We start from the raw sequence: 27332 nt of genomic DNA, 5'->3' as shown, positions 1-27332 counted from the left end.
TATTTTACCATTACTGGCAACTTTATTGTTTTGGTAAGACTACATTTCACTTCAACCATTGCATTGCATAGATGTAATATAGTGTTCATTTCACGTGTATATGTTGTTTCTAGTGTTACACATAAACACATCACTCATCTCGCTGATGTCAAGCAATTGATGTGTTTATTTGGATATTTTATGAAGACAACATGATTTACAGTGATATGAAGGAAATAATTGGTAATTAGATATAAGTACTTATTTAGTTATAATTAAATTATTATTGTAGGTTAGATAAGTATGTACAGATTTTAAAACTTAAAATGAAAGCTTACTAATGATGCATAGTCAAGTAGAGACCTGTACTATGGCCAGAAGAGTAAAAAATAAGAGACTGGAAGAAGTACTATAAATTTCACAACAAATGCCAATTGCAATTTGCTATGAACAAAGCAAACAAAACCTGTTGGATAATGTAAAAAAAAATTAAGTAAATAAAGTAGAGAATATTGTGAGACATTTGCAGCAAATACATACATTTGATGAAAGTTTTTCTTTTGATAACCAAAAATGAATGGATAAAATTAGTTGCCTGAAATCAGAATTAAATGGAAAACCAAAATTTTAAACAACTTTGAAACATAATCTGAACTTATAACTGTATATCTATAAAATGGCTCTGTGTCTTACATACACAATCAAATTTTATGTGGAAGTACAGGAAGACAAATTATTGTAGTTATGGAAGTTTTGTTAGGATATTATGAAAAAGACTAAAAATATACACATTTTTAAAGATTTTATTTATTTATTCATGAGAGACACAAAGAGAGGCAGAGACATAGGCAGAGGGAGTAGCAGGCTTTTGGGACTTGATTCCAGGACCCTGGAAATATTATTATTGAGCCAAAGGCATATGCTCAACCATTGAGCCACCCAAGTGACCCTAAAAATATTTTATAAAAAGTAAAAAGAACTTGAAGCCACCAGTCAGCTACCCATAAAAGATCTAACAATATCAAAAATTCAAAATTAATAAAGCTACATGTATTCTCCTCTAGCTTTAGATGAGTTGTACGATATGAAATATTGCCTAGTTAATACTCTGGGTAAATTTTGCCTCAGAAGACTTCCAAATCAAATAGAAATGTTGTCAATTTGGAGCCTACAAAATCAGATTCATAGCATAGATATTTATTTTTTAAAAAAGATTTTATTTATTCATGAAAGACACACAGAGAGAGGCAGAGACCCAGGCAGAGGGAGGAGCAGGCTCCCTGCAAAGGAGCCCTATGTGGGACTCAATCCCAGATCCTGGGATCATGCCCTGAGCCGAAGGTAGATGCTCAACTGCTGAGCCACCCAGGTGTCCCCATAGCATAGATAATTTAAAAATATTTTATATATGTAAAAAAAGAATTTCCACTAGATATGAAAAAAATAATTTCTCATATAGTTAACCGGTTATATGAGGTTAAAAATGTGAATTCCTTGGAATTTTAGAGAGCTTGATGTCTCCCTAATTGATTGTTCCACAGTATGAGAAGTATGATGATTTAATATATGCATGTAAATATTATGAATCATTGTCACTTTATAGAACTGTTGAAACAGAAAACAATGAATTTGTTTATCTTATGTTCTTTGCCAGTGCTCATTGGTTGAATGGTTGAAGTTTTACAAAGATTTACTTTATTTTGAACTCCAAGGTTTTCCTTAAAAAAATACTTGGTAAATATTTCATAATCGGGATCCCCCAAAATGACAGTGTGATTTTCTCACCGGTATCACACTGCATATGAACACACAAATCTGAAACTCCAAGGAAAGGAAACCTGTTTTTGTGACCTAGCTAAAAAGGTAGGAATATTTCTTGAAATTGATACTTTTCACAAGTGAATATTAATTTTACTTATTTTTTTTTATCGTGAATCAATATATGAATGATTTTCACTGGCCTCAAAAGCATTGCCAAAATATACAATGAAGAAACAGGAAATCTTAGTAAAGAAACAAACTATAAAAAAAGCACCAAATGAAGATAATAGAACTGAAAAGTACAATATCAAACATTTGATAGATAAGCTTAACAGCATAATTGAGCTGACAAGAAAAAAAATAAATTTGAAGATAGAGCAATAGATATTATCCATATAAAAAGAGTAAAAATGTTGAAGATAACAGCCAGTGACCTGTGGGATAATATCAAAAGATTTAACATGAGTACTTGGAATCCCAGAAGAAGCAAGAGCAGAAAATTAATCTGGATGTGGACAAAAGTTTCTGAAATTTGGGGAAAAGCATGTGTGTACATATTTCAGAGACTCAGAGAACTCCAAAAAAAGTAACATAAACCATACTTAGACCAGCATACTCAAATAGATGAAAACCAAAGATAATGAAAAATCTTGAAAGCATGCAGAGAGAAATGATACATACAGGGGAAAAATAAGTCAAATGACTTCTCATCACAACCTACAGAGGACAGAAGTCAGTGATACAATATCTTTTTTTAAAAAACTACACAACAAACTCCATAATTCTATGGCAAGAAAGATAATCCTTCAAGAACAAAGGCATTCAGTAAAGGTAACTGAAAATTCACTACTAGTAGATATGCACTCCAAGAAATGCTAAATTAAGTTCTTCAAGCTGAAGGAAGATGATACCAGATGGAAATTTAGACCATTGGGAATTGGAAGTGGGAAATCATGAAGAGCATGGGAAAGGGTAAATATAAAATGAGAGTTTTGGCAGGGTTTTTAAAAAATTTCTTTAGAATAATAGCCTGTTTAAATTTCTCAGTTGGAGTGCCATTGTGACTTTACAGGAATTACTAATTGCAAAGAAAAAATGTACCAATACAATGGAGAGAACTTGTGGTCAATATATGAGTGAAGAGATCAAACAATGTTTCACTTGTATCACTTGTATTTGATATTTTATATCAAATACACTTATCTATGAAGCAGTCTTGTAAAAAATGTTTAATCTGAAACCTAATCAAACCTCTGGACATAAGCTTCAGTTCACAATAAATACAAGGGATAGAGGAACAAGTTAAGCTCACTTTGAGAAAAAGCAGGACAAATATGGAATTATATAGGTTACTTCTTTTGAGTCTTCAAAAAATGTAAGGAGGTGGAGAGTAAATTATTGATCAATTCTTACTGGACCCAATAAGCCATAGTCATATAAAGTATATGAGCTTGGTTTGGTTTTTGGCATTTTAAAAAGCCAGCACTTCTAGAATACATTGTTTAACCAATCAGAGAAATTTGTAAATGGGCTGAATATTATAGAACAATATAAGGTTATTATTAGTGCTTTTTAGGTAACAATGGTTTAATCATCATCTAGAATATTATCCTTAATTTTTATTTTATTTTTTTATCCTTAATTTTTAAAAAAGATTTTATTTATTTATTCATGAGAGATACAGAAAGAAAGGCAGAGATATAGGCAGGGGGAGAAGCAGGCTCCCTGCAGGGAGCCTGTTGCAGGACCTGATCCCAGGACCCTGGGATCACAACCTGACCCAAAGGCAGATGCGAAACCACTGAGCCACCCAGGTGCCCTATCCTTAATTCTAAGAGTTGTATGTTGACTTTTTAGAGGTGAAGTCATATCTAAAATGTTCACTGAAAAAAAAACAGCAAAATGATATATGTAAATATACTCGATATGTAATAAGGGACACCTGGGTGGCTCATCGGTTGGGTGCCTGCCTTCGGCTAAGGTCATGATCCCGGGATCCAGGATTGAGTCCCGCATCAGACTCCCTGCAAGGTGTCTGGTTCTCCCTCTGCCTGTATCTCTGCCTCTCTCTCTCTGTGTCATGAATAAATAAATAAATCTTTGAAAAAAACAATATGTAATGAGAATGATATATGGTATATGTGCATCTGTATATATACATGTTCATATTTATGCGAGAGAGATATATACATTGAATTTAGGTGGAGGCAAACAAATTTCACTGTGACACTATTGTACCTTTTATATAAATTTAAAAACTTGAAGAAAAACTTTTCCAAGTCAACCTAGGTCTTTGGCTACCAAATTGTTCTTTTTTTAATTTCTTTCAATTGTAGGGCATGTGGATTGTGTGTTATCTGTATTGTAGAACTTATTGTAAGAAAGTTTCTTCAAACTACTCTCCAATTTTTCAACAGCTGAACTCTCAATATTCAATAAAGGCACAGGGTTTCTTATTATTAGTCTTCAGGATGTTGAGCTTTGAATAAAAATGTCTTAATATATTCTATGGAATTTTGTCCAGAATGAATTATCTGAAGAAAATATGGATGAACCTTGATACATTAAAAAAAATGCTTATAGTGTCTTCTTTCCACATGAATTTATGTATAGTATTAATAGTGATTATCAGGGATCCCTGGGTGGCTCAGCAATTTAGCGCCTGCCTTCGGCCCAGGGCGTGATCCTGGAGACCCAGGATCGAGTCCCATGTCGGGCTCCCTGCATGGAGCCTGCTTCTCCCTCTGCCTGTGTCTCTGCCTCTGTGTGTGTGTGTCTCATGAATAAATAAATAAATAAATAAATAAATAAATAAATAAATAAATAGAATCTTTTAAAAAATAGTGATTATCATTAAAAACCACAATACTTACTAAGCAAATATTATGTGCAAAATGCATTTAAATTTTATCTTAAATAATTTTATCTTTACCATAACATCATTAGGTGGTAGAACAATGATAATGGTAAAAGATGTGCCAAAGCTAAGTGCTTTTTGATTATTACATCAAGAGTTTCTCACTATTATGAAATCTTTGATGTTGAGTAAGTTGATAGCAACGAGTAAAGGCCTTTCCACATTCCTTACATTTGTGTGGTTTCACACCAGTATGAATTCTCTGATGTTGAGTAAGTCGATCACTGCGATTAAAGGCTTTGCCACATTCTTTACATTCATAGGGTTTTTCACCAGTATGAATTCTCTTATGTTGAGAAAGACCTGAGATAGAACGAAAGGCCTTCTTACATTCTTTACATATATATGGTTTTAAACCTGTATGAATTGTCTGATGATAAACCAGTTGAGAATTAAGTCTAAAGGTTTTCCCACATTCCTTACATTCAAAAGGTTTGTCCCCTGCATGAATTGACTGATGTGTTTTAAGGTCTCCAACACGACTGAAGGCTTTCCCACATTGTTTACATTCATATGGTTTCAGATCAGTATGAATTATCTGATGTTGAATAAGGTATGAATGAAGCTTAAATGTCTTCCCACATTCTTTGCATTCATGTGGCTTCTCACCAGTATGAATTCTTTGATGTTGTGTAAGTTGAGAGCCTCTGCAGAAGGCCTTCCCGCATTCCTTACAATCATAGAGTTTCTCACTACTATGAATTCTCTTATGTTTAAGAAGGCTTGAGCCCCTACTAAAGGCCTTTCCACATTCCTTACATTCATGAGGTTTCTCGCCAGTATGACTTCTCTGATGTTCAATAAGTAGATAGCTGCGAACGAAGGCCTTTCCACATTGTTTACATCTATATGGTTTCTCACCAGAATGAATTTTCTTATGTTGATAAAGACTTGAACGATGACCAAAAGCCTTCCCACATTCCTTGCATATATAGGGTTTCACACCATGATGAATTTTCTGATGTAGGCACATATGTCGATACAATCTAAAAGTTTCCCCACATTCCTTACATTTATAGGGTTTCAAACCAATATGAATTTTCTGATGTTCAGTAAGGTGAGAATAACGTCTAAAAGACTTCCCACATTGCCTACATTCATAGGGTTTTACACCAGTATGAATGATCTGATGTTGAATAAGCTGTGAATAAAACCTAAAGGCCTTCTCACATCCATTACATTCATAGGGTTTCAAATCAGTGTGAATTTTTTTATGTCTAATAAAATGCTGGAGAACTATAAAGGCCTTTCCACATTCCTTACATTCATAGGGTCTCACACCATTATGGTCTCTCACATGTTCAGTAAGGCATGAATATTTTCTAAAGCCCTTCCTACATTCCTTACATTCATAGGATTTCTCACTAGTGTGAACTCTCTGATGTAGAGGAAGAGATATATGTTTTATAAGTGTCATTTGACTATAACATCCTATGTTAGGCCCCTGTTCTCTCCCAAATTCAATTCTGCACTGTGGGTCATTTCTGAAAATAAACCTCATGAGGTTGAAGGTTTTACTCCTTTTCATTGTCTCCCGATGGTATGAATTTACTTCATAACTGCTTTTTCCTGAAGATAACTTGTTGGTTTCAGTTGTAAAATCAATGTCTGAAAGAAAACAAGAAAATAAACAAATGCTATTTTCCTGTACAGGGGATGAGTGGGGGGCCTTCTAGAGTAAAAATAGTGATAAATTGAAAAGTATGTGCACAACAAGTAAAAAGGTCATACAATCCTGAAAAGCTGTCATGAAAAATTTAAAAGGCAAGAAGGCCTCAGAAAATTATGAAAGTTCATATTGAGAACTATAAAGTGTGAGTAGGCAAAGAGAAAAAGTCAGTAGTTCTCACATTAGTTGGATCAAAATTATAGAGGGAGCTTCTTATATACACTACCTTTTAGATATCCACTTGAGACTGAGTGAATCAGAATTTAGAAGAGTAGGTTCTAGTCATCTACATTTCTAACATTATCAGATGGCTCTATGTAATTTTTTCAATGTTTTTTTTTAAATCTTAGAATAAAACCCTAAGTACATAACCATGAATAAAAAGGATCTATGTTATTTACACAAATTTATCTCAAGCCCTTGGCATCTTTTTTCCCTATATATTATCCCAGAGCATTTCTTCAGCTACTAAAACATGCCATAACCTTTCCCATTTCCTGGGGCTTCATACAGGTGCTCCACCTTTCAGAAATCCTCTTATCTAGATCCTTTAAATTACTATCTTCAGGTGTTGTAGATTAGAAATCACTTATTCAGAAAGGCTGCCTCTGCTAACTCTAAGTATATTAATATCCTTTATTCTGTGTTCCAACAGCTAATTTTTGCCTTCAAAATCCTTTTCTCTATTACATATTTATTTTCTCATTTGTTTTACCACTTACTTTCTTATTCTAAAACTCAAAACTTCTTCCAACTTCTACTACAAAACAAGTTCTTACCACAAGGTAAATACTAATTGTAGGATAAAATACCGAATTTTAGAAATTAATTTGGATGAAAGTAAAGGTAAATAAGAATGAAAATTAAGTTTAAATCATTAAGCTGAGTAAAATATACATTTAGAAAATAAAATAAATAAAATAAAATAAAACATACATTTAGTTTCTGAAAATTATGCAACAGTTATCAACCATGTCTCCTTGACTAATCTTTCATACCTATTACAGTAAAATATGCTTTCCTCTATCATTTACCTTACAGGTGAGAAATATGCTCACCCAAACTAGCTCAGTCAAAAATATAAATGGGAACATTTGATATGTGATCATTCTCCAATTGCTTACCATCTTAAATTGATAACACATCTTTATCACTATTGTTCCATCTTTCCTGTGCCTAGTCATGATTGTTTTTCTGCTTTATCTCAAGATAACCAGATGGTGTATTACCTTCATTAGTAGAATTTTAATATTATTCATTCATCCTACAGATGCCTACTGTTTTGTTTCTCTAATGACTTTCCCAAATTCTCCCTTCCGTTTCTTTATAGCCAAAGCCAATCCCTCTTGAATTTTACAGAAATGTATTTCAGGAGGGAGAGAGAACATGAGAGACTCCTAACTCTGGGAAATGAACAAGGGGTGGTGGAAAGGGAGGTGGGCGGGAGATGAGGGTGACTGGGTGACGGGCACTGAGGGGGGCACTTGATGGGATGAGCACTGGGTGTTATGCTATATGTTAGCAAATTGAACTCCAATAAAAAATAATTAACTAACTAACTAAATAAAATAAATGTATTTCAGGGATTGCAATAGTTAATGTTATTTTAAAAGGCTTATGAAAGTCTAAGAAATTAAACTTGAGGATGTTGAGTAAAAATAAAGTAACTAAATGCAATGGGAATAGACTTTGGGAAACCAAATGCCTGGGACTCTGCATTTATGTTGAATGTTGGCTAAAAATTGGCCTGTAGAGCAGCCTGAAGAACTCTATAATGTGCTAAATGGGTCAACTATGAGTTGAAGGCAAGTGGGATTCTTCTATGAAGTACAATATGTTCAAAAATTTGAAGTAAAGCAATATCTCTGAACCAATGAGAAACGAGTAGCAATCTCAAAAAGCCAAAACACTTTCTATTGATAAATAAAAATCAACAACTACTGTTTGAGAATTATAAATACAAACTGAAGCCACAGTACTTCTTGAAAACAATAATAAAATTATGATAGATCAGAATCTATGGCCTTTAACTGTAGTGCTACAAACTCATAGACTAAAAAAGGCTTACATCTAATGAAAAATTAAATAATTAAAATAAATGAATTAAATATTAAATCCAAATTAAGAAGAGAAAAAAATTAGAAAAAGAATGATAAAGTCTACTGAAAGAAAACAGAAAAGGGAAATCAATATAATAAAAACAAATTTTAAATAAAATTGAACAATTAACACCTAGACTACCTATTCAAGAAACAAAAGATAGGAAAATCTAAACACAATGCCAGTAGGGAAACAGTCATCAATTAGGAAATAGAGAATGTTTAAGAAACCTGTACAAGGCAACAATGCAAATAAATTTAAGATGTACATGAAATGATTTTTTTTGAAAACATAATTTATAAAAACTGACCTCAATTAAATTTACTGACTAGCTTCTAACAAAATATGAAAAGGAAAAAAATAACAACTTTTCAGTGAAGAAAAGTGACAGAAACCACTTTATACAAGTTTTTAAGGTTAGCACCCCACTGATAAATCATGTTGATCTCACATGCCCCTAACATGTAATAAGAAGGGTACTTCTCTGGTATTCTTCCCCCAAATACATAGTCTCAGTTTAATAATAAGAAAACACCAAACACACCAAAATTTGGAGGCACTCTACTAAATACCTGACCAAACAGTATCTTCAAAAGTATCAAGGTCAAGAAAGAGAAGGAAAAACTGAGAAACTGTCACATTTAGAAGAAAGTGAGGACACAGGATGACTAAAAATAATGTAATTTCCTGGACTGGATCCTAAAACAGAAAAAAGACATTAGTGCATAAACTGGTGAAATCTAAATAAAATATTTAAGGTATTGTAAAATGTTACTTTGATAGTTTTCACAAATGTACCATGGTTATGTAAGATGTTATCATTATGGGAATGATATATTGGAACTCTTTGTACCAGATTTGTAACTCTTCTGTGAATCTAAAATTATTTCAAAATAAAAGTAAGACAATCCCAGAAACAGATTCCAGAAGAGATGAAAAATCTAAACAAATCAATTTCCACAGAATAATTTAAAAATTGTATATTTATCCCAACAAAGAGATGATTACAATTAGTTTCTCTGTTGTCCAAGTTTCAGTCTCTGTAAACTATTTCCAACTGATGTTAATGAGGGTGCCTTGGAGAAACACCTAATTCCTAGTCCAGGGCAGGGAAGATACAAGGTGAATCTAAGATTTATTGTACTAAAGTGCAAAGAAGCTTTCAAAGATAGAATTAATAACTTGTGCTTTTAGTTATACATCATTAAAAGGGATCAAATTTGCCCTCCTACCTTAAAAACTAGAAAACCAAACAAAATGTATGAAACAGCATCTTTCAAATATTGGAAAATAGATAGTACAGGGTAGAAATCTCCTGAGGGAAGGGAAAACAAATGAAGTGTGCCCCACAAGTACCATTGCTGACCATCTAAAGAGAATTTCTAGAACAGAGCACAGGGAGGGGAAACTAAAATAGTGCAAGTGTATCCCTGAGTTGAAAATACAGAGTAGGGAATTAAGGGAAAGAATGAGATGCAGACTGCTGGGGATTTACCCCAAAGATACAGATGCAATGAAACGCCAGGACACCTGCACCTCGATGTTTATAGCAGCAATGTCCACAATGGCCCAACTATGGAAGGAGCCTCGGTGTCCATTGAAAGATGAATGGATAAAGAAGATGTGGTTTATGTATACAATGGAATATTACTCAGCCATTAGAATGACAAATACCCACCATTTGCTTCAATGTGGATGGAACTGGAGGGTATTATGCTGAGTGAAATAAGTCAATCAGAGAAGGACAAACATTATATGGTCTCATTCATTTGGGGAATATAAAAAATAGTGAAAGGGAATAAAGGGAGAAAAATGAGTGGGAAATATCAGAAAGGGAGACAGAACATGAAATACTCCTCTAACTCTGGGAAATGAACTAGGGGTGGTGGAAGGGGAGGTGGGCGGGGGGTGGGGGTGATTGGGTGACGGGCAATGAGGTGGGCACTTGACGGGATGAGCACTGGGTGTTATTCTATATGTTAGCAAATTGAACACCAATAAAAAATAAATTTATAAAAAAAAGAATGAGATGCAGAATTTGCAAAGTAGGGTACTGGAGGGGAGGGAGCTGCACAGAGAGATCTCTAGAGAAGTGTGGCTGTATGTGAATCTGGACATCTGTGTGAAGAATGAGAACAAAGAATGTGCTACTGGGTATGAGTAGACAAAACAACCCCTGGAAGTCACAAAGGGCAGGGGATAAATTCTTGTTTCCACCAACCAGAGTGGAAAGACTCCATAATACATGAAGCATCAGTGTCCCCAGAAGGATATTGCCCCAGTAGTGTGGCCAAATTAGCCCTAGATTAAAACCTGTTCTGTTCTAACAAAGCTAAGCCAACCATGAAAGGATCAACAGATTTCAAATTATATAACTACATCCCAAAATGAAGCCTCAAAATATGTAAAAGAATATTAGAATATTAGAAATCCAGCATCCCAACACAGTAAACTTCACAATGTCTGGCATCCAATAAAAAATTAGCAGGCATGTAAAATAGCAGGAAAATATGACTCTTACGAGGAGAAAATTAATCAAAATAAGCACACCAAGGAATGATACAGATAATATAATCAGTAGATAAGGATACTGAAAGAGCTATTATATATTATAAATGTACTTCATATCTTTAAAATGATAGTTACTTTTCTATTCATCTCTTAATTTTCTATATTCTTTGTTAGACTCTATACAAAAAGAGGTCATGGGGAAAATTTTCCCAAATTCTTACATGTTCAAACTGTTGCACATAGTTATACTTTTTTTTAAAAAAATTTTTTATTTATTTACAATAGTCACACACACACACACAGAGAGAGAGAGAGAGAGAGAGAGAGGCAGAGACATAGGCAGAGGGAGAAGCAGGCTCCATGCACCGGGAGCCCGACATGGGATTCGATTCCGGGTCTCCAGGATCGCGCCCTGAGCCAAAGGCAGGCGCCAAACCGCTGCGCCACCCAGGGATCCCACATAGTTATACTTTAATTACAAACCATATGGGCCTGAATCTTCTAGTTTATGGGAAGACACCTAATGATGGATTCAGTTCCTTTAGGGCTTATGAGAATTTTCATGATTTTTTTTCTTGAGTGGAATTTTTTGTTGATTAAAAATTTCTAATTTATTTCATTTGATTTCTCAACGTTTTTGGCAAAATGTTTTTCAAAATATATTTACAAGACTTCATGGTTTGTAATTTGATGCCTTTTTTCCTTTCATAGATATTTTTCTTGATTCATGTTGATAGAGTTGCACTATTTTTATTAATTCTTTGAGATAACCAAGTTTATAGTTGTGACTTATGCTTTTATATATTTGGTTTTTATTTCATTAATTTCTGTTTTTTCCTTTATTATTTCCTTTCTTCTACTTTATTTAAGCCTGCTGTGCTCTTCTTTTTCTGGTATATCAAATGGATGATCAGCTTATTAATTTTCAATACTTCTTCTAGAATCAAGAGACTCATTGGGAGAGGAAGCTTGAAATCAAAACGGGTAAACAACAAGAGCCATGAATTGGCCCTGAGGATCTAGCACTTTGCCCCTGCCAGAAGCTTACTGATTTTGAGTACAGCTAGCAGCAAAGGCAAAGTAATTAAAAAAAAAAAAAAAAGGTAGCCGAGAATTACCAAAACTGAAAACCAGCACTGACCCAGCTCAATCCCTGATTGTATTATAGTGACCAGTCTGCCACCCTATTGATTTATAGAGGAAAATGTAAATACTCTGGTGGAAGTATCATCTGGATACCATTCAGTTCTTTTTTAAAATAGATATTTTATTATTTTATTTATTAGAGAGAGAGAAAGCATGCAGGGGGAGGAACAGGGAGAGATGGACAAGGAGACTTTGTTCCAAGCACAGAGCCCAATGCAGGGCTCAATCCCATAACCCTGAAATTACGACCTGAGCAGAAACCAAGAATCAGATGCCCAACCAACTGGGCGACGCAGGTGCCCCCCATTCAATTCTTTTGTACATGTGTCCAGCATACAATAACAATTAGCCATTATCTTGAATAAGAATTACCATATAATGAATAACAAGAGAGAAGAATACACTACACGCATACGCACAGATGAAAAAACAGTAATGAAAAGAAAGTAAATAATGAATTTCAACAGATGGTTTGATGTTATAGGACAAATTGAATTTCTAGAACTGAAAAAGATAATATATGATATGAAAAACCCATCTTTAAGAGCAGACTTATTGTAGCAGAATACAGGATAAGTGAGCTGAAATACAGATCAACAGAAAGTAATGGAGATAAAAGGAGATATATACATGATAGAACTGTGAGATACACTCAAAAGATCTAACATTGGTATAACTGGAGTCCCAGAAGAGAGGAAAGAATGGTCAAATATTTTCCAAAAACTGAACAAAGACTTTCATTTCTCAGTAGAATCTATAAAATCACTGCAAGCCAACATTTCCATGCCCTAAGTATAAAAATAACACCAAAAAGATAATGTACTTGATTCATTCTACACTGTAAAACTTACCAAGGTTCTTTTGTAGCAAGGAGAAAACCAGAACACTATGTTACCTATTTTCCATGTAGGTGGATCAGCAGTTAAAACGGAATATTTGTAGATATTCTGACCATACACATAATATGAAATTTGTTTCCTTTGCCATTGGTTATGCAGAAAAAGTCCTGGGATTCAAACCTTTATTTATTTAGAAAAAGAAGGAATTGCAGGATGGGACAGAGGGAGGTAGGAAAGTAAATGAAAGAAAGATTCAGGTGCCGAATAGAAATGCTGTTTCTATCTCACAACGGTTAAAGTAGACCTTTGGAAATATGGAGATTATGAATTTGGAGACACTTATCTGGTTTCTGGACATATAGCATAAAATATACAGTGGATAAAGCCTCTATTTCAGATAGCAGATTCTACATCACTTCAGGCAGATGTCCTTACCCAGTGAGACCAAGTTAGTATAATTCTCCAACATCACATCTCTGTACAAATCCCTCTGATCGGAATTTAGGCATTCCCACTCCTCCTGAGAAAAGTCTATGGCAACATCACTGAATGTCAATGGCACCTGAAACAACAAACCCATGTATTATTCATAACAGTAAAGAAAAAAATGTTCAAGATGAAATGATTGAATTGCAGTAAGGGGGCAATATAGAAAAACAAATAGACTGAAGTTACGAGATCATGACATGATTAGACAAGAATAAATATATTAACTTCCGAAGTAGCATGCCAACAGTCTAGAATTCTGTTGGAGTGCACACAATTTCTTTAAAAATAAAGGACAACGTAAATACCTAAATTATGAAAATGAATAAAGTAAACAGACTTTCACAGTTAAATGAAACAGTATATATAAGCACATTACCTACTATGTACCTAAATCACATACTATTAGTAAATGCAAGTTCTTCTATCTTTTCTCTTCAAGGAACAGGTAAGAAGAATTGTTCATTTTCCCTCAAAATGAGTTATAAAATCTCTTCCAGCTAAGATGAGTAACATGGATTAGACTTACCTTCCCATGTGAAATAACCAAAAACATGAACTAATTGTATTAAACAGTGGTTTTCGAGACAAAATATTGGGCAGTGATCCCTGAGAGACAAGTAACACATGAAGTGAGCCTTATGATTGCCATGGCTTACTGCTAGGAGACAGTATTACTACACAATTACTAGAATGGCTAAAATTTAAATAGACCAACCATTTTAAGTGTTGCTGGAGTTGTGAAAAAAAATGGAGCTCACACACTGATGGTGGGAATGTAAAGTGATAAATCACTTTGAAAAATAGTTTATTGATTTTGTAAAAAGTTAAACATATTCCACTCCTAGTGTTTACTCAAAAGAAATGAAAGCATATGTCCACACAAAGATTTGTGCATGAAGGTCCATAGCAGCTTTACTTGCAATAGCCAAAAAGTGAAAAGAACTCAAATATCCATCAACAGAAGAATGGATAGACAAATTTTTATATATGCTGAGAACAGAATACTAATCAGCAATTAAATAGAATGCACTACTAATAAATGCAACAATATGGATGAATCTCAAAATAAATATGCTTAATGAAATAAGATTAAAAAGGGCATATGATGTATGATTCTATTTATACAAAATATTAGAAAATGTAAACCAACTTATAGTGGCAGAAAGCAGAACAGCAGATGCCTGCGCATGAAGGGCAATGTTGGGGGCAGGTAGGAATGGGCAATTATAAAGGGGCATGAGAAAAATTTTGGAATGATGGATATGCTCATTATCTTGGCCATAGTAATAGTTTCACAGGTATATACACAAGTCAAATTTATCAAATTCTATACTTTAAATATGAGTAATTCATTGTCAGTTGTATTTCAATAAACCTGCTTTACAAAGACAAAATATTTAATTTTATGTTAATTATACTTCAAAAAGCTGATAAACTTTCTATCTTAGGAAATAGAGTTTGTGTAAAATTAAGTAATTTTATCAAGATATATGTCAGATTATGCATCATAAGCATTTCCTTTATTCTCACAAATTAATGTTTTCATTTAGTCCCTAAGACATCAGATTTAATCTATTTTAAAGTACTAAAGTAGTATTAATATTATTAAAGTAATATTAAATGTTAAAGTATTATACTATTATGATATTTAGGTTGAACACAAATCTTAACCTCTTCCTCACTGTTCAGTATCATCTACCACTTATAGTTCTAGATGATCTTCCTTTCTACAATCTGTTACAGAACTCCTGTTCCTAGTTAGAATATAGGATATAGGATTATCAGAACAACTGATTTACTCAAGACCAGCAATTTCTCTTTCAATACAAAATAGACCTTACTACCTTATTAAATTCTCAGTGATTCCCTTAGCCAGAGCTCTGATGTCTGTCTGTCTCTCTCAGCATGCACCAATACCATCTCTAGCCAAACCTAAAAGCTTTTTAAAGCTGAGATCTCATCTCACACGTGAGCCTGAGACCATAACCCAATTCTCCTTTGTCTTCCTGGAAAACTAAGGAGAAAGTTTTCCCTCTTGTGGCCAAATAGGTCAATTTCCTTTTCTTTCTTTCTTTCTTTCTTTCTTTCTTTCTTTCTTTCTTTCTTTCTTTCTTTCTTTCTTTCTTTCTCTTTCTTTCTTTCTTTCTTTCTTTCTTTCTTTCTTTCTCTTTCTTTCTTTCTTTCTTTCTTGCTTTCTTGCTTTCTTGCTTTCTTGCTTTCTTTTTTTTTCCTTTTTTTCCTTTTTTTTTTTTTTTGGTGGGAGGAAGCAAAGGGAGAGAGAGACTCTTAAGCAGACTCCATGTCCAGCATGGAGCCCAACATGGGGCTCAATCTCACAACCCTGAGATCATGACCTAAGCTGAAGTCAAGAGTTGGACACAACCAACTGAGCCACCCAGGTGCTCTAGGACACTTATTTCTATATCATAAACTACAAACCTGACAAGTTTAGCTCAAATATTTCCTTCAAGGTACTTCACTCTTGAACTGCGCCAGCACTGCTTTTTGACAGAAGGCTGAACACATAAAAGATGAATGGATTTTTTTAATGAATAATTTCAAGTAAGTTATAAAGAAAGGGAGCAAATGAGGATGCCATCCTTTTCTGTAAGGGTAGAAACCATGAATCAGAGATACAGCTTTCATAGTTAGGAGGCATGGGGATAAAGAATGAAAGTTTACATGACTTAAAAATCATAGTATTTCAGGAGGGAGACACACAACCACTTACCCAGGTCATGGTTTTCAAACTGCTGATCTTCCTCAGGTTCTCTCTATTAGAGAATCCAATTTCAAAGATGCCAGAGCTGGGAGAGGAAAAAGAGGCCTTGAGGTCTGGTGTATCTCAGAATACCAAAAATTATTTAAGGTAATATAGCTTTTCTTCTTTCTTATTTATTCCTGCTTCCCACTGTCCTTGCTCACTCTCCACCCTCCCAAACACATGAACACGTGTCAGGGGATATAGAAATCCAGACAAACCCAGGCCCTTCCCTGTACCTACAGATATAAGCCATGCAAGAGTGTATAAGAGCACAGGCACTCTTGCACCAGAGCTAGATTCAGACACCCACACTGCCTTAATTCTCATAATTATCAAGCCAACTAAAACCCAGCCTGGGTTGTTCAGTAATATTGAACAGATCCTCATCTAGGCCTATCTTTCAGGGTAAAGACCAAGCCACACAACACAAACTACAACAATCTTCATGTGTCTGGGTGGACCTGGACATGAAATCTTTTGCACCAGATAAAAGACAGAAGCAGTAGAAACCAACCTAAAACCTTGACCACTGTATAACTATCTGCCCATGTGAAGCCTTATCCCTAAGCTAGAGCTATGACTTTCAAGATTCTCTGGGCTAACCAACCTGGATTTCCCTATTAGGATCTACTTTTCTGCCATGAGTCTTGCCTGTGCCCCCAGAAACCAACACCCCCAGTACCTACTAGAGAAGAGTGAATTCATGCTTACTGAAGCCATATAGCAATACATAGGTTTTGGCAGCCCTCTATGTTTTGATAGTCTATACACATTAACATTTAATTCTGCAGTGCAGTTATTACCTCAGTTCAACAGATGAAAACATAAAAGTTCAAAGAATCTTGAAGACATTTTAAAATAATTTTTTTAAAAAGAATTTTAAAGACATTTCTCCATATCACAAATAATAAGTAGAAGTGATGTGTTTTGAATCACATTTCTATACTTAAAAGGCCAACTTATTTTTCCAACTATTGCCTTTGAATCCAGATTTTTTGTTTCCTTATGTGAAACCTAAGAATAGGCAATTAAGACATCACCTATCAAAAGATTTACTAAAGAGATGTTTTCAAGCAATAAGGTACTATCATTTATAGGTATTCATTTTTTCAGACTTTAAGGGTTGATGATGCACCACATATAATATGGTTGAAGGAAAAAGAGCATTGCTGTGATGTCCTGTAGACTTGTGAGAACCTAGTGCGTTTGAGACAGAACAGAATTCTGCATAAGAATTTAACCATGAAAGGTCATTTCTGAGTCTCTCTCCAAAGGAGATAACTGTAAAATGTGCCAGTTAAATTTTTTTTTAAACTGGAGAGAAATTTAAAGGTACGAAATCTAAAGGTACATAAATGGGTGGCTAATTAAATAACTATAGTGCATTCATACAGTGGAAAATGAAGTAGACTTTGAAAATGATTGTGCATTCCATTGGTTCTCAATGGGGAAACGTTCAGCAATGTCTGAAGACATATTTGGTTGTCAAAATGTGGGAAGGGGTACCATTGTTTCTTTTTTTAAAAGATTTTATTTATTTATTTGAGAGAGAATGAGAGAGAGAGGAGGCAGAGGGAGAGGGAGAAGCAGACTCCCCGCTGAGTAGGGAGTCTGATGTAGGGCTCAATCCCAGGACTCCTGGATCATGACCTGAGCTGAAGGCAGATGCTTAATCAACTGAGCCACCCATGTGCCCCCAGTGCCATTGTATGTATTAGATAGAGAACCAGGGATCCTGCTAAGCATCCTATAATGCACAGGAAAGCCCCTCACAACCAAGAATTATCTAGCTAAAATTATCAACAGAACTGAGGATGAAAAAGCCTGAAGTAAACTCATTAAAGCAAGACAACATAATCCAGAATCTGTATATTATCCACAGTGCCACCATACAATAACAATTATTAAACATGCAAAGAAACAGGAAAAAGTTTACTAATAACCAAGAGAAAAAATCTCTCTCTGTAGAAACAGACCCAGAGATAACCTACATAGTGGAGCTAGTAGACAAGGATTTGAAAACATTATGATTAAGATGCCAAAAAAAAAATAGAGGAAAACATGGGTAAAGTTGGATTGAAAATGGGCTCAGGGCAGCCCCCGTGGCACTGCGGTTTGGCGCCGCCTGCAGCCCGGGGTGTGATCCTGGAGACCCGAGATCGAGTCCCACGTCGGGCTCCCTGCATGGAGCCTGCTTCTCCCTCTGCCTGTGTCTCTGCCTCTCTCTGTCTCTCTCTGTGTTGCACATGAAAAAATAAATAAAATCTTTTAAAAAAAAAGAAAAAAAAAGAAAATGGGCTCAGTTGGTAAAGTATGCAACTACTGATCTCATAGTTGTGACTTAAAGCCCCAGGTTGGGTGTAGAGCTTACTTAAAAAGGGACGCAGGGCCACCTGGTTGGTTCAGTCAGAATGCAAAAGGAAGTATATCAATAGAGATTTAGAATCCTAAAGATTCACATGAACATTTTGTAATTATAAAAATATAGTAGTGAAAATTAAGAATGCATTTGGTAGTCAGTATAAAGTCGAATGAACAATAATCTTATGCAGAGAGAAAAAAGAACAGAACATTAAAGAAATACAGGAAAGTCAAAACATGAAATTGAACACCTAAAAAAATAGGACAGAAAATTTATTTGAAGAAATAATGTACAAAAACATCACAAATCTCCATGAAATGTTTTGATGCATAAATTAAAAAAGTCATCAAAGCAAACCAGATAAAGTAAGGAAATCCATACCTAGGCACAGCATGGTCAAACTGTTGAAAAACAGAGTTTAAAAACATATCCTAATAGCATGTAGTTTTAAAAAAGATGACAGTTAAAAGAAAACAACAAGAAAGAGTTCATTTCTCAACGAAACTATAGTGGCCTGATGAATGGAATTTTATCTTTAAAGTGTTGAAAGAAAAAAAATGACAACTGTGAAGTTTATACCCAGAGAAAATATCTTTCAGAAATGAAGGAAAGATCCTTTTCTAACAAAAGCTTAGAGAATTTCTTATTAACAAGAAATACTAAAGGACAACAGTCAGGCTAAGGCAAATAATCCCAGGTGGAAGCATGGATGTGCAAAAAGCTATGGCATATTAAATATATGACTAATATAACTAAACAGATGGATTGTTTAAAGCAACAAAAATAATATTGCTTGTGGGGCTTGTAATACAGGAAGAAGAAATGACAATACTACCATAAATGGAGTTAGACTATTAAAATGTTTTTATATTATTTGATATGTAGTAAAAGCCCTAATTTAAGGGAGATTGTCTTAAAGATGCATTCTATAATAGCTCAATTAACTATTAAAAGAATTATACAAAGATGTACAACCAGAAAATCCTAATAGAGATAAAATGAAATAATAAAAATACATGATTAATACAAAAGAACACAGGTAAAGAGGAATAAAGAAATAAAAATGGAACAAGACAAAAAATATATTGCAAGATGACAGACTTAAGCCAAATTGTATCAGTAATTCTAGTAAAATGTAAATGTACCAAATATCGCAATTAAAATATAAGATCTTCATATTAGATTAAAGAGAAAAACAGGATCAATTATGCTGCCTATAAGAAATACACTTTAAATGTAAAGACACAAATATATTAGACAATAATTAGAAAAACACTAGTATTGGTATATCAATAACAGATACAATAAATATGTCATACAATTTAAGAAGAATATGGTAGTCCTACATTTCTTATAACATAGCTTTAAAATATAGAAAGCAAAGGTCAACAGAACTAAAGGATAGACAAAGTTATAATTGAAGTTTGAGAGTTTAATACTCTCTATTGGTAACCAATAACAGGAAGAGAAAAAAAATCCAGAGGGCCATAGAAGTTTGAACAGAATTAATCAAATTGACCTAATTGAACATGCTTCTAAATTAAAGACTACACATTCTTTTCAAATGCTCAGAATATATTTATCAGAATGTTCTGAGCGATAAAACAAGCATCTATAAATTTCAAATGATTAATATCAAAAAAGAATGTATATATTTCTAAGCCTTTGGAATTAGAACTTAAAAACAGGTATTTCTCAGATGTTTCCAAATATAAAAAGTTCATCTTTAAATACGTATAGGTCAAAAACAAAATCATAAACTGGAAACCAGAAAATATTTTGAGCTGAAGGTATAACATAAAAAAACTTGTGAGATGTGCTCCAACCAATGCTTACAAAGACATTTTTTAGCTTTAAATATGTTGTTTTGTTTTTTATAAATGCCACTCATTGTTTAATCTCCATCATAGTTGTTAGGTGTACTACAGATATATTGACACAGCAAGTATATTGGTAGTGAAATGATGGAAATCCTTTGTCAAATTACATCAATGCTAAATAAATCTGGAATTTTTCTCCCAGTGGAGAGCATGAGCATTTGTAATAACTGTTCTCTTAGTTTTTTCTTTCTATTCTTTGATCTCCTTCATCCAAACATAAATGTATGTATTATTTAAGTAGAAAGGTTAAAAATAAATGATTTACCTTTGGAAGCTAGAAAAAGAAAAGCAAATTTAGCCTATAGAAAGTAGAGCATACTAAAAGAAACCAGTGACAAAACCTCACATATACAACAAAGAAAAATCAATAAAGCCAAAAACTACCTCACTGAAGAGATAAAGTTGATAAGCCTCTTACAAGTCAAGAAAATAAGTGTCAATATCAGGAATATGGAAGGAGATATCACTACATATATTACAGACATTAAACTGGTAACAATTTCATGAACAACTCTATTGTTGAAAATATATATGAAATTTTAAAATGCCTTGAAAATATAATTTAACTGAACTAATATAAGAAATGAAAAATCTGAATATTGTTATACTTATTAAAGAAATAAAATCTTTACTAAGGACCTTCTCATAAAAATGTCAGCCTGAGAGGCTTCAGTGGCAAATTCTCCCAAACATATAAGGAATTTAAAATACCAGTCAAACACAGTATCTTCTAGAAAACAGGAAAAAATGGACCATATCATGAGGCATAACTATGGTATCAAAACCTGACAGGGACATTAATTACAAGAAAGGAAAATTACAGTACATCTCTCATGAACATTGATGTAAGCATATCAAACCAAATATTAGCAAGGATATTAAACCAAATAAGGAATCACAGGGTGGCTCAGTGGTTTAGTGCCTGTCTTTGGCCTAGGGCATGATCCTGGGGTCCCGGGATCAGATCCTGCATTGGGCTCCTTGCATGGAGCCTGCTTCTCTCTCTCTCTGTGTCTCTCATGAATGATTAAATAAAATCTGTTAAAAAAAAAACAAATATTACCAGTGATATAGAGGGCAAGAGAGATTTAGTCTAGGAATATAAAAGTAATTTAATTAAAAAAATCAATCAACATAACCTTCCAACTTTAAATAATAAAGGAGAAAGCCATGTACATGTCATTATGTGCAGAAACTTTGATAATATTCAACCACTGCTCATAATAAAAATTCTTGGCAAACTAGGAAAAGAAGGGTACTTCTTTTATTTGATAAAGGGGATCTATAGAATTAAACTACAACTATCATGATATGAGAGGTGGAATATGGATCACTGTCCTGAGTTCAGGAACAAGGCAAACTGGTCCATTATTACTAGTTGTACTAAATTTTGTACTGTAAGACCTATCCAATACCATATGGAGGGGAAAAAGTAAAATGAAAGGTATGAAGATTGGAAAAAAAGTAAAATCATTTTTATTTGCAGATAATATGATTTTATACATAAAAATTTCAGTTCTACAAACTATTAGATTAAATGAATTTATTAGCAAGATTGTTGAATAAAAGGCCAAAGTATAAAACAATTAATTGTATTAAAACAGTTATTGGAAAAGTAAAATTTAAAATCCCAACAGTTGGGATCCCTGGGTGGCGCAGCGGTTTGGCGCCTGCCTTTGGCCCAGGGCGCGATCCTGGAGACCCGGGATCGAATCCCACATCAGGCTCCCGGTGCATGGAGCCTGCTTCTCCCTCTGCCTATGTCTCTGCCTCTCTCTCTCTCTCTCTCTCTCTCTCTCTCTCTCTGTGACTATCATAAATAAATAAAAATAAAAAAAATAAAATCCCAACAGTTTATAAAAAACCTATAAAGTACAATACTTTGGAATAAATCTAACAAAAGAAGTAACAAGACTTTTAAACTGAAAACAACAAAACATTAAGGGACTGAAGAAGAATTAAATAAATGTAAACATAATCTGTGTTCATGAATTAGAAGACTCAATTTTAAATATCAATTCTAAGTATCTATTGATTTGATGCATCTCCAACAATGTCAGGAGGGTTTGGTTTTAGAAAATTATGAAATTGTTCTACAATTATGAAAATGCAAAGAACCTAGAACAGTCAGGGCAATTCTGAAGAACAGAGTTGTCAAAATCACATTAGATATCAAGACATGATATAAAGCTACTGTAATTAAAACAGTGATACTGACACAGGATTGAAAAATAGACCAATAGAATAGAGAGTGCAGAAAGAGACTTGCACGTATACAGTCACACTTTTCACAAATAAAGTCTGACTGCAATTTAGAGCAAAAAGGATAGTCTTTTTCAACAAAAGGTGCCCGAGCAATTGGGGGTCTGTGTGCAAAACGTAATTTTGACATTGATCCCACTAAATACAGATATAAATCCAAGATGGATCATATGCCTGAATTTGAAAACTGACACAATAAATTTTCTGGAAGAAGAAACTGGAAAACATCACGATAATGGATATGAAAAAATTTCCTTTTTTGGTTTAATTTTTATTTTCACTTATTTTAGACTTAGAGAAAAGTTGCAAGATGAGTACAGAGTTCTTTTTACCCCTCACCCAATGTTAACATCTTACATAGGACAATTATCAAAACCAGGAAATTAACATTAGTACAATACTACGGATGGCATATCTTTTTTTTTTTTTTTGATGGCATATCTTATTCAAATATCACCAGTTTATCACACTAACGTCCTTTTCTTTTCCAGGATCCTATAAATGATCATACATTGCATTTAGCTGTTATTTCTCCTTAGTCTCTTCCAATCTCCACAGTCTTCTTATGGTAAGTAATAGTTTTCAACTGCTGTTATAAAAAACTACCACAAATTTAACTTAAAAACAACACATATTTATCATCTCACAATTTCTTTGAACCCAGAGTCTGCACACAGTTTAGTTGGATGCTCTCATTAGGCTGATCTCATAAACTGTAAACAAGGTATTGGCTGGGATGTGTTTTCATTTAGAGGTTCAACTGGGGAAGAATCTACTTCAGAGTTCATTCAGATTGTTGGCAGAATTCATTTCCTTGCAGCTATGGGGCTGAGGGCCCCTTTTGCTGGCTGTCCACTGGTGGACAACCTCAGGTTCTAGAGGCCACCTGCAGTTTCTGGCAACAATGGGCTTCTCCAGCATTGCCACTTACTTCATTGAGCCCACGAAGAGAGTCTCTAGCTCTAGTCCACTATAATGGAGTCTTATATGACATAACATAACCACAACAGTGACTTGCCATTTCTTTTCTTTTCTCTTACCATAAAAGCTAACCTTATCACAGGAGTGACATCCCCCTTACCTTTGCTATTTTCTATTGGTTAAAGCAAGTAACAGGTTCTGCTTGTACTCCAGGCATGAGGATTATGCAATGGCACAGACACGGAGTGGGAAGCACTCAGGTGGTCACTCTAAAGTCTGTCCACCACACCTAATCTTCATGACCTTTTCATTTTGGAGGAGTACCAATCATGTTTTTTTGTCAAATATCCTCCCACTTGGTTTTTCTAATATTTTGTAATTGGAATGAGTTTGTGCATTTTTTGGCAGTATCACAGCAGTCTCGTGTCCTTCTCTTCACATAAGAAAGGGTTCATGACACTAATGCCTTATTACTGGTGATGTTAACCTTGATGGCTTTATTCAACTGCTTCTGCTGGGTTTCTCTACTGTAAAGTTATGACCTTTCCCTTTGTTGTTAAAAAGCATCTTGGGTAGTGGGGAATATTTTAGACACTCTGCAAATCCTTTTTCTCCTCAAATTTTCACCCACTAATTTTAGCATCTATCAATTGATTGCGTCTGAAACAATTATTACCATGGTGTTTGCCTAAATGGTCATTTCCTATGTTCCTCTTTCCTTCTACACTTAACCAGAATTCTATCATAAAGAAGAGCTGTCCCTTGTTCCCCAGGAAAAGATGTTTTAAACAGAACATATATGCAATAACCATACAAAAAAATATTGGTAAATAGCTCTGTTAAAATCAGGGACTTCTGTTCATTTTATCATTAAGAAAGTAAGAAAGCTAATGAAATATTTTTTTCTTTCTCTGTTTCTCTCTTTCCATACACACACACACATACACACACAGAGAGGCATATGCATATGTTTATATATACTCGCAAAGGACTTGTATTCAAAATATACACAAAATTCCTACAAATCAATAGGAAAATGACTAAGAAAGACTAAAAATGGACAAAAGACTTGAAGAGACCTTCATAAGAGTATATCAAAATGGGCAGTATCATACAAAAAGATGCTTATATCATTACTTATCAGACAAATGCAAATTAAAATCACAATGAGATACTACTACACACACATCAGAATGACTAAAATTAAAATTATTAACAATAGCAAGTGATGGCCAGCTTGAGAAGTAACTGTATCCTGCAGTGGAGTGCAAATTAAGTCAACCACTTCCACCCCTAAGTAGATATCCAGGAAAAACAAAAACATATGCCCACAAAAGAACTTGTACAAGAGTGTTCATAGATGGTTTATTCATAATAGTCAAATATGAGAAACAACCCATCATCATGAGAATGAATAAAGTGTGGTGTGGTCACACAAGGGAGTTCTCATAATGTGATCATATTCTGGCAGGGCTGCTAGAGACAGAATGATGTCTCCTCCTATGAACTCCCAAAGCAGGTCACCTGGATTTCGCTAGTGGCATCTCACATCTTCTTTTTTTATTTTTTTAAAGAATTTCTTTATTTATTTATGAGAGACACACAGAGAGAGAGGCAGAGGAAGAAGCAGGCCCCCTGTGGGGAGCCTGATGCAGGACTCAATCTAGGACCCCAGAATCACCACCTGAGCCAAAGGCAGACCCTCAAGCTGAGCCACCCAGGTTCCCCTTACATCTTCTATCTTACTTATTACTATTCTGATTTCATTTCCTTACTGGATAACAAGTCATTTGAGGAGAGCAACTATATCTTTCTGTCATTGTATTAGACTGAGTACAAGTATATTGACATATTGTAAATGTCTGGTATTTTACTTGAATTTCAAAACTAGAAATTTATCCTTAGGGACTGATTGTAAAAGGACATAAATATCCATGCATAATGATGTTCATTATAGACTAATTCTAGTTGGTAGTCAAAAATTAGAAACATAATAGCTAACAGTAGACAACAGGTTAAATGAATTATGGAGAGAAGGACTTGGGGGCCCTGAGAAGGGTGATCCATCTGCATGGCCTCACACAGAATTCACGGATTTGCCACTATTAGGCAGGACATTTCAGCAGAAGGAAAAGAAAGGGGCTCATATCTTTAAAATTCAAGTGTATTTAATGAATAATGAGGAAACACAAACTCACCTGAACTTTAATTTTTAGATGTCTAACAAAAATTCTTTTCTCTCAGTATCCCCCTCCCCCCTATTTTTAGAGACAGGTAGCACTGGGAAAAGACAAGGAAATTATGAAACATCAGGGTTTTCTTGGATAGCACAGCAACTTGGAAAACCCTGCATGACTACACACTCTCACCTAGTCCCAAACACACACAGCCAGAATAGTAGAAACGATACTGGAATAGTGTTGACCTTGCAGTATAAGAGAGGCCAGGATCACTGACGTCTAGGGAGAAATCGGTGTCTAATTCACAGCAGGTTGCTGGGGCCAGAGTTCTGGAAATGCTGTGGTTATGAAACATGCAGCTGACGTTTAGCAGTTTCCAAGGAGGAACCTTCCAGGAGGGGCTCCTACTCTTGGGACCTCACCAGGTCTTCCCAGAAGCCTGCCGTGGGGCCAATTCCAGCTTCAAAATATCTCATCTCAAGATCAAGTCTGTGTCATCTTGCTGTGATTCTCCATTCTTCCATTCTAAGGCTCAGAATCTGGCTTCCCTCTTTTATCTGCGGCCGGCCCCAAGTGGCTGTGCGGAGACAGGGCAGAGGATCCGCGGAGCCTGGAGCCACGAGTTCCAGTGACAACCCACACGGCCACGACCGTCGGTCACCCATCAGCCACGAAGTTAAATAAACACAATCAAGTATCTGTCACTGACACACAAGCGCGGACGCCGTCACTGAGACACACTGTCACAGTGTCACACACACATAAACACACACACACCCAGGCACACACGTCTCTTGTAAGCACACAAATCCCTGCTGCTCACGCAGACACAGGCCTGAGACTCCGGGGCTCCACACGCCCTGTCAGTTCCGACTGTCCTCGCCTGGAGAGCCTCTCACCCCCTCCAAGGGTTCCCATCCGGCTCTGGTCAGAAACTGTGGCTGCCTCCGCTGAATTTTAACCTTCGGATAGGTCCTACTCACCACGTAGGGACCACAGCTGCTCCGACACCGGAAGAGGAGCCACCGGTCGAGGGGGATGCGAGCCCGGTGGCTTCTGGGAAATGCAGTCCCGCCGGCCGGGAGCGGGAGGTGCAGGCGCCTGTGCTCGGAGTGCGCAGGCTCAGGCGTTTGCCGGCTGCTGGCGGGTAGGACGAGCCGACCTGTGGAGGATCGATCTTGATCTCCAGTGGTCCTGCGTGGGTGGAGGAGACGAGTGGAACTGGAGTCCAGGCTGTAGAAAACCGAGCAGGGGCAGCGGACTCCAGAAGCCTCGACCCTGCTTGCGGGGAAGTGGAGGTAGCGGGCTACTGGGGATGGTGGTACGGTAGGTGCGAGCTCTGTGAAGAGACCGGGAGTAGGACCTTTCCAAAGGTAAAATTCAGCGGAGGCAGCTGTCGTGATCCCAGGGTCCTCGGATGAAACCAGCCATCCCACCCCCTCTTCAGCGAGGAGACCATTTCTCCTTCTCCCTCGGCCCCTCCTCTCGCTCATACTCGCTCTCTTCTCTCCCTCTCAAATAAATAAATAAAACCTTAAAATAATAATAATGA

General features: G+C 35.4%; 1 protein-coding gene across 1 annotated transcript; it reads right to left on the bottom strand.

Moving 5' to 3' along the window:
* Nucleotides 1–26841, bottom strand: ZNF404 (zinc finger protein 404). The gene is made up of 4 exons (XM_077849201.1): nt 26764–26841; nt 16143–16218; nt 13358–13484; nt 1–6265 (listed from the first exon to the last, which is right to left on the bottom strand). Exons 2-4 carry the CDS (start codon nt 16149–16151, stop codon nt 4743–4745), a joined length of 1659 nt encoding a protein of 552 aa, XP_077705327.1. The 5' UTR covers nt 16152–16218; nt 26764–26841; the 3' UTR covers nt 1–4742.
* Between the last annotated feature and the right edge of the window lie 491 nt (nt 26842–27332).

Source organism: Canis aureus, chromosome 1 (genome assembly GCF_053574225.1).
Source record: "Canis aureus isolate CA01 chromosome 1, VMU_Caureus_v.1.0, whole genome shotgun sequence".
In the NCBI taxonomy this organism is placed as follows: Eukaryota; Metazoa; Chordata; class Mammalia; order Carnivora; family Canidae; genus Canis; species Canis aureus.
The sequence above is the reverse complement of the archived record's forward strand: the minus strand, read 5'-3'. Positions and strand labels throughout refer to the sequence as shown.

Excerpts from the sequence above, each read along its gene's own strand:
- ZNF404 (XM_077849201.1), bottom strand. Across the intron at positions 6,266-13,357 it reads TACTAACTTGGTCTCACTGG|ACATTGATTTTACAACTGAA; the intron begins GTAAGGACATCT and ends GTTTTCTTTCAG.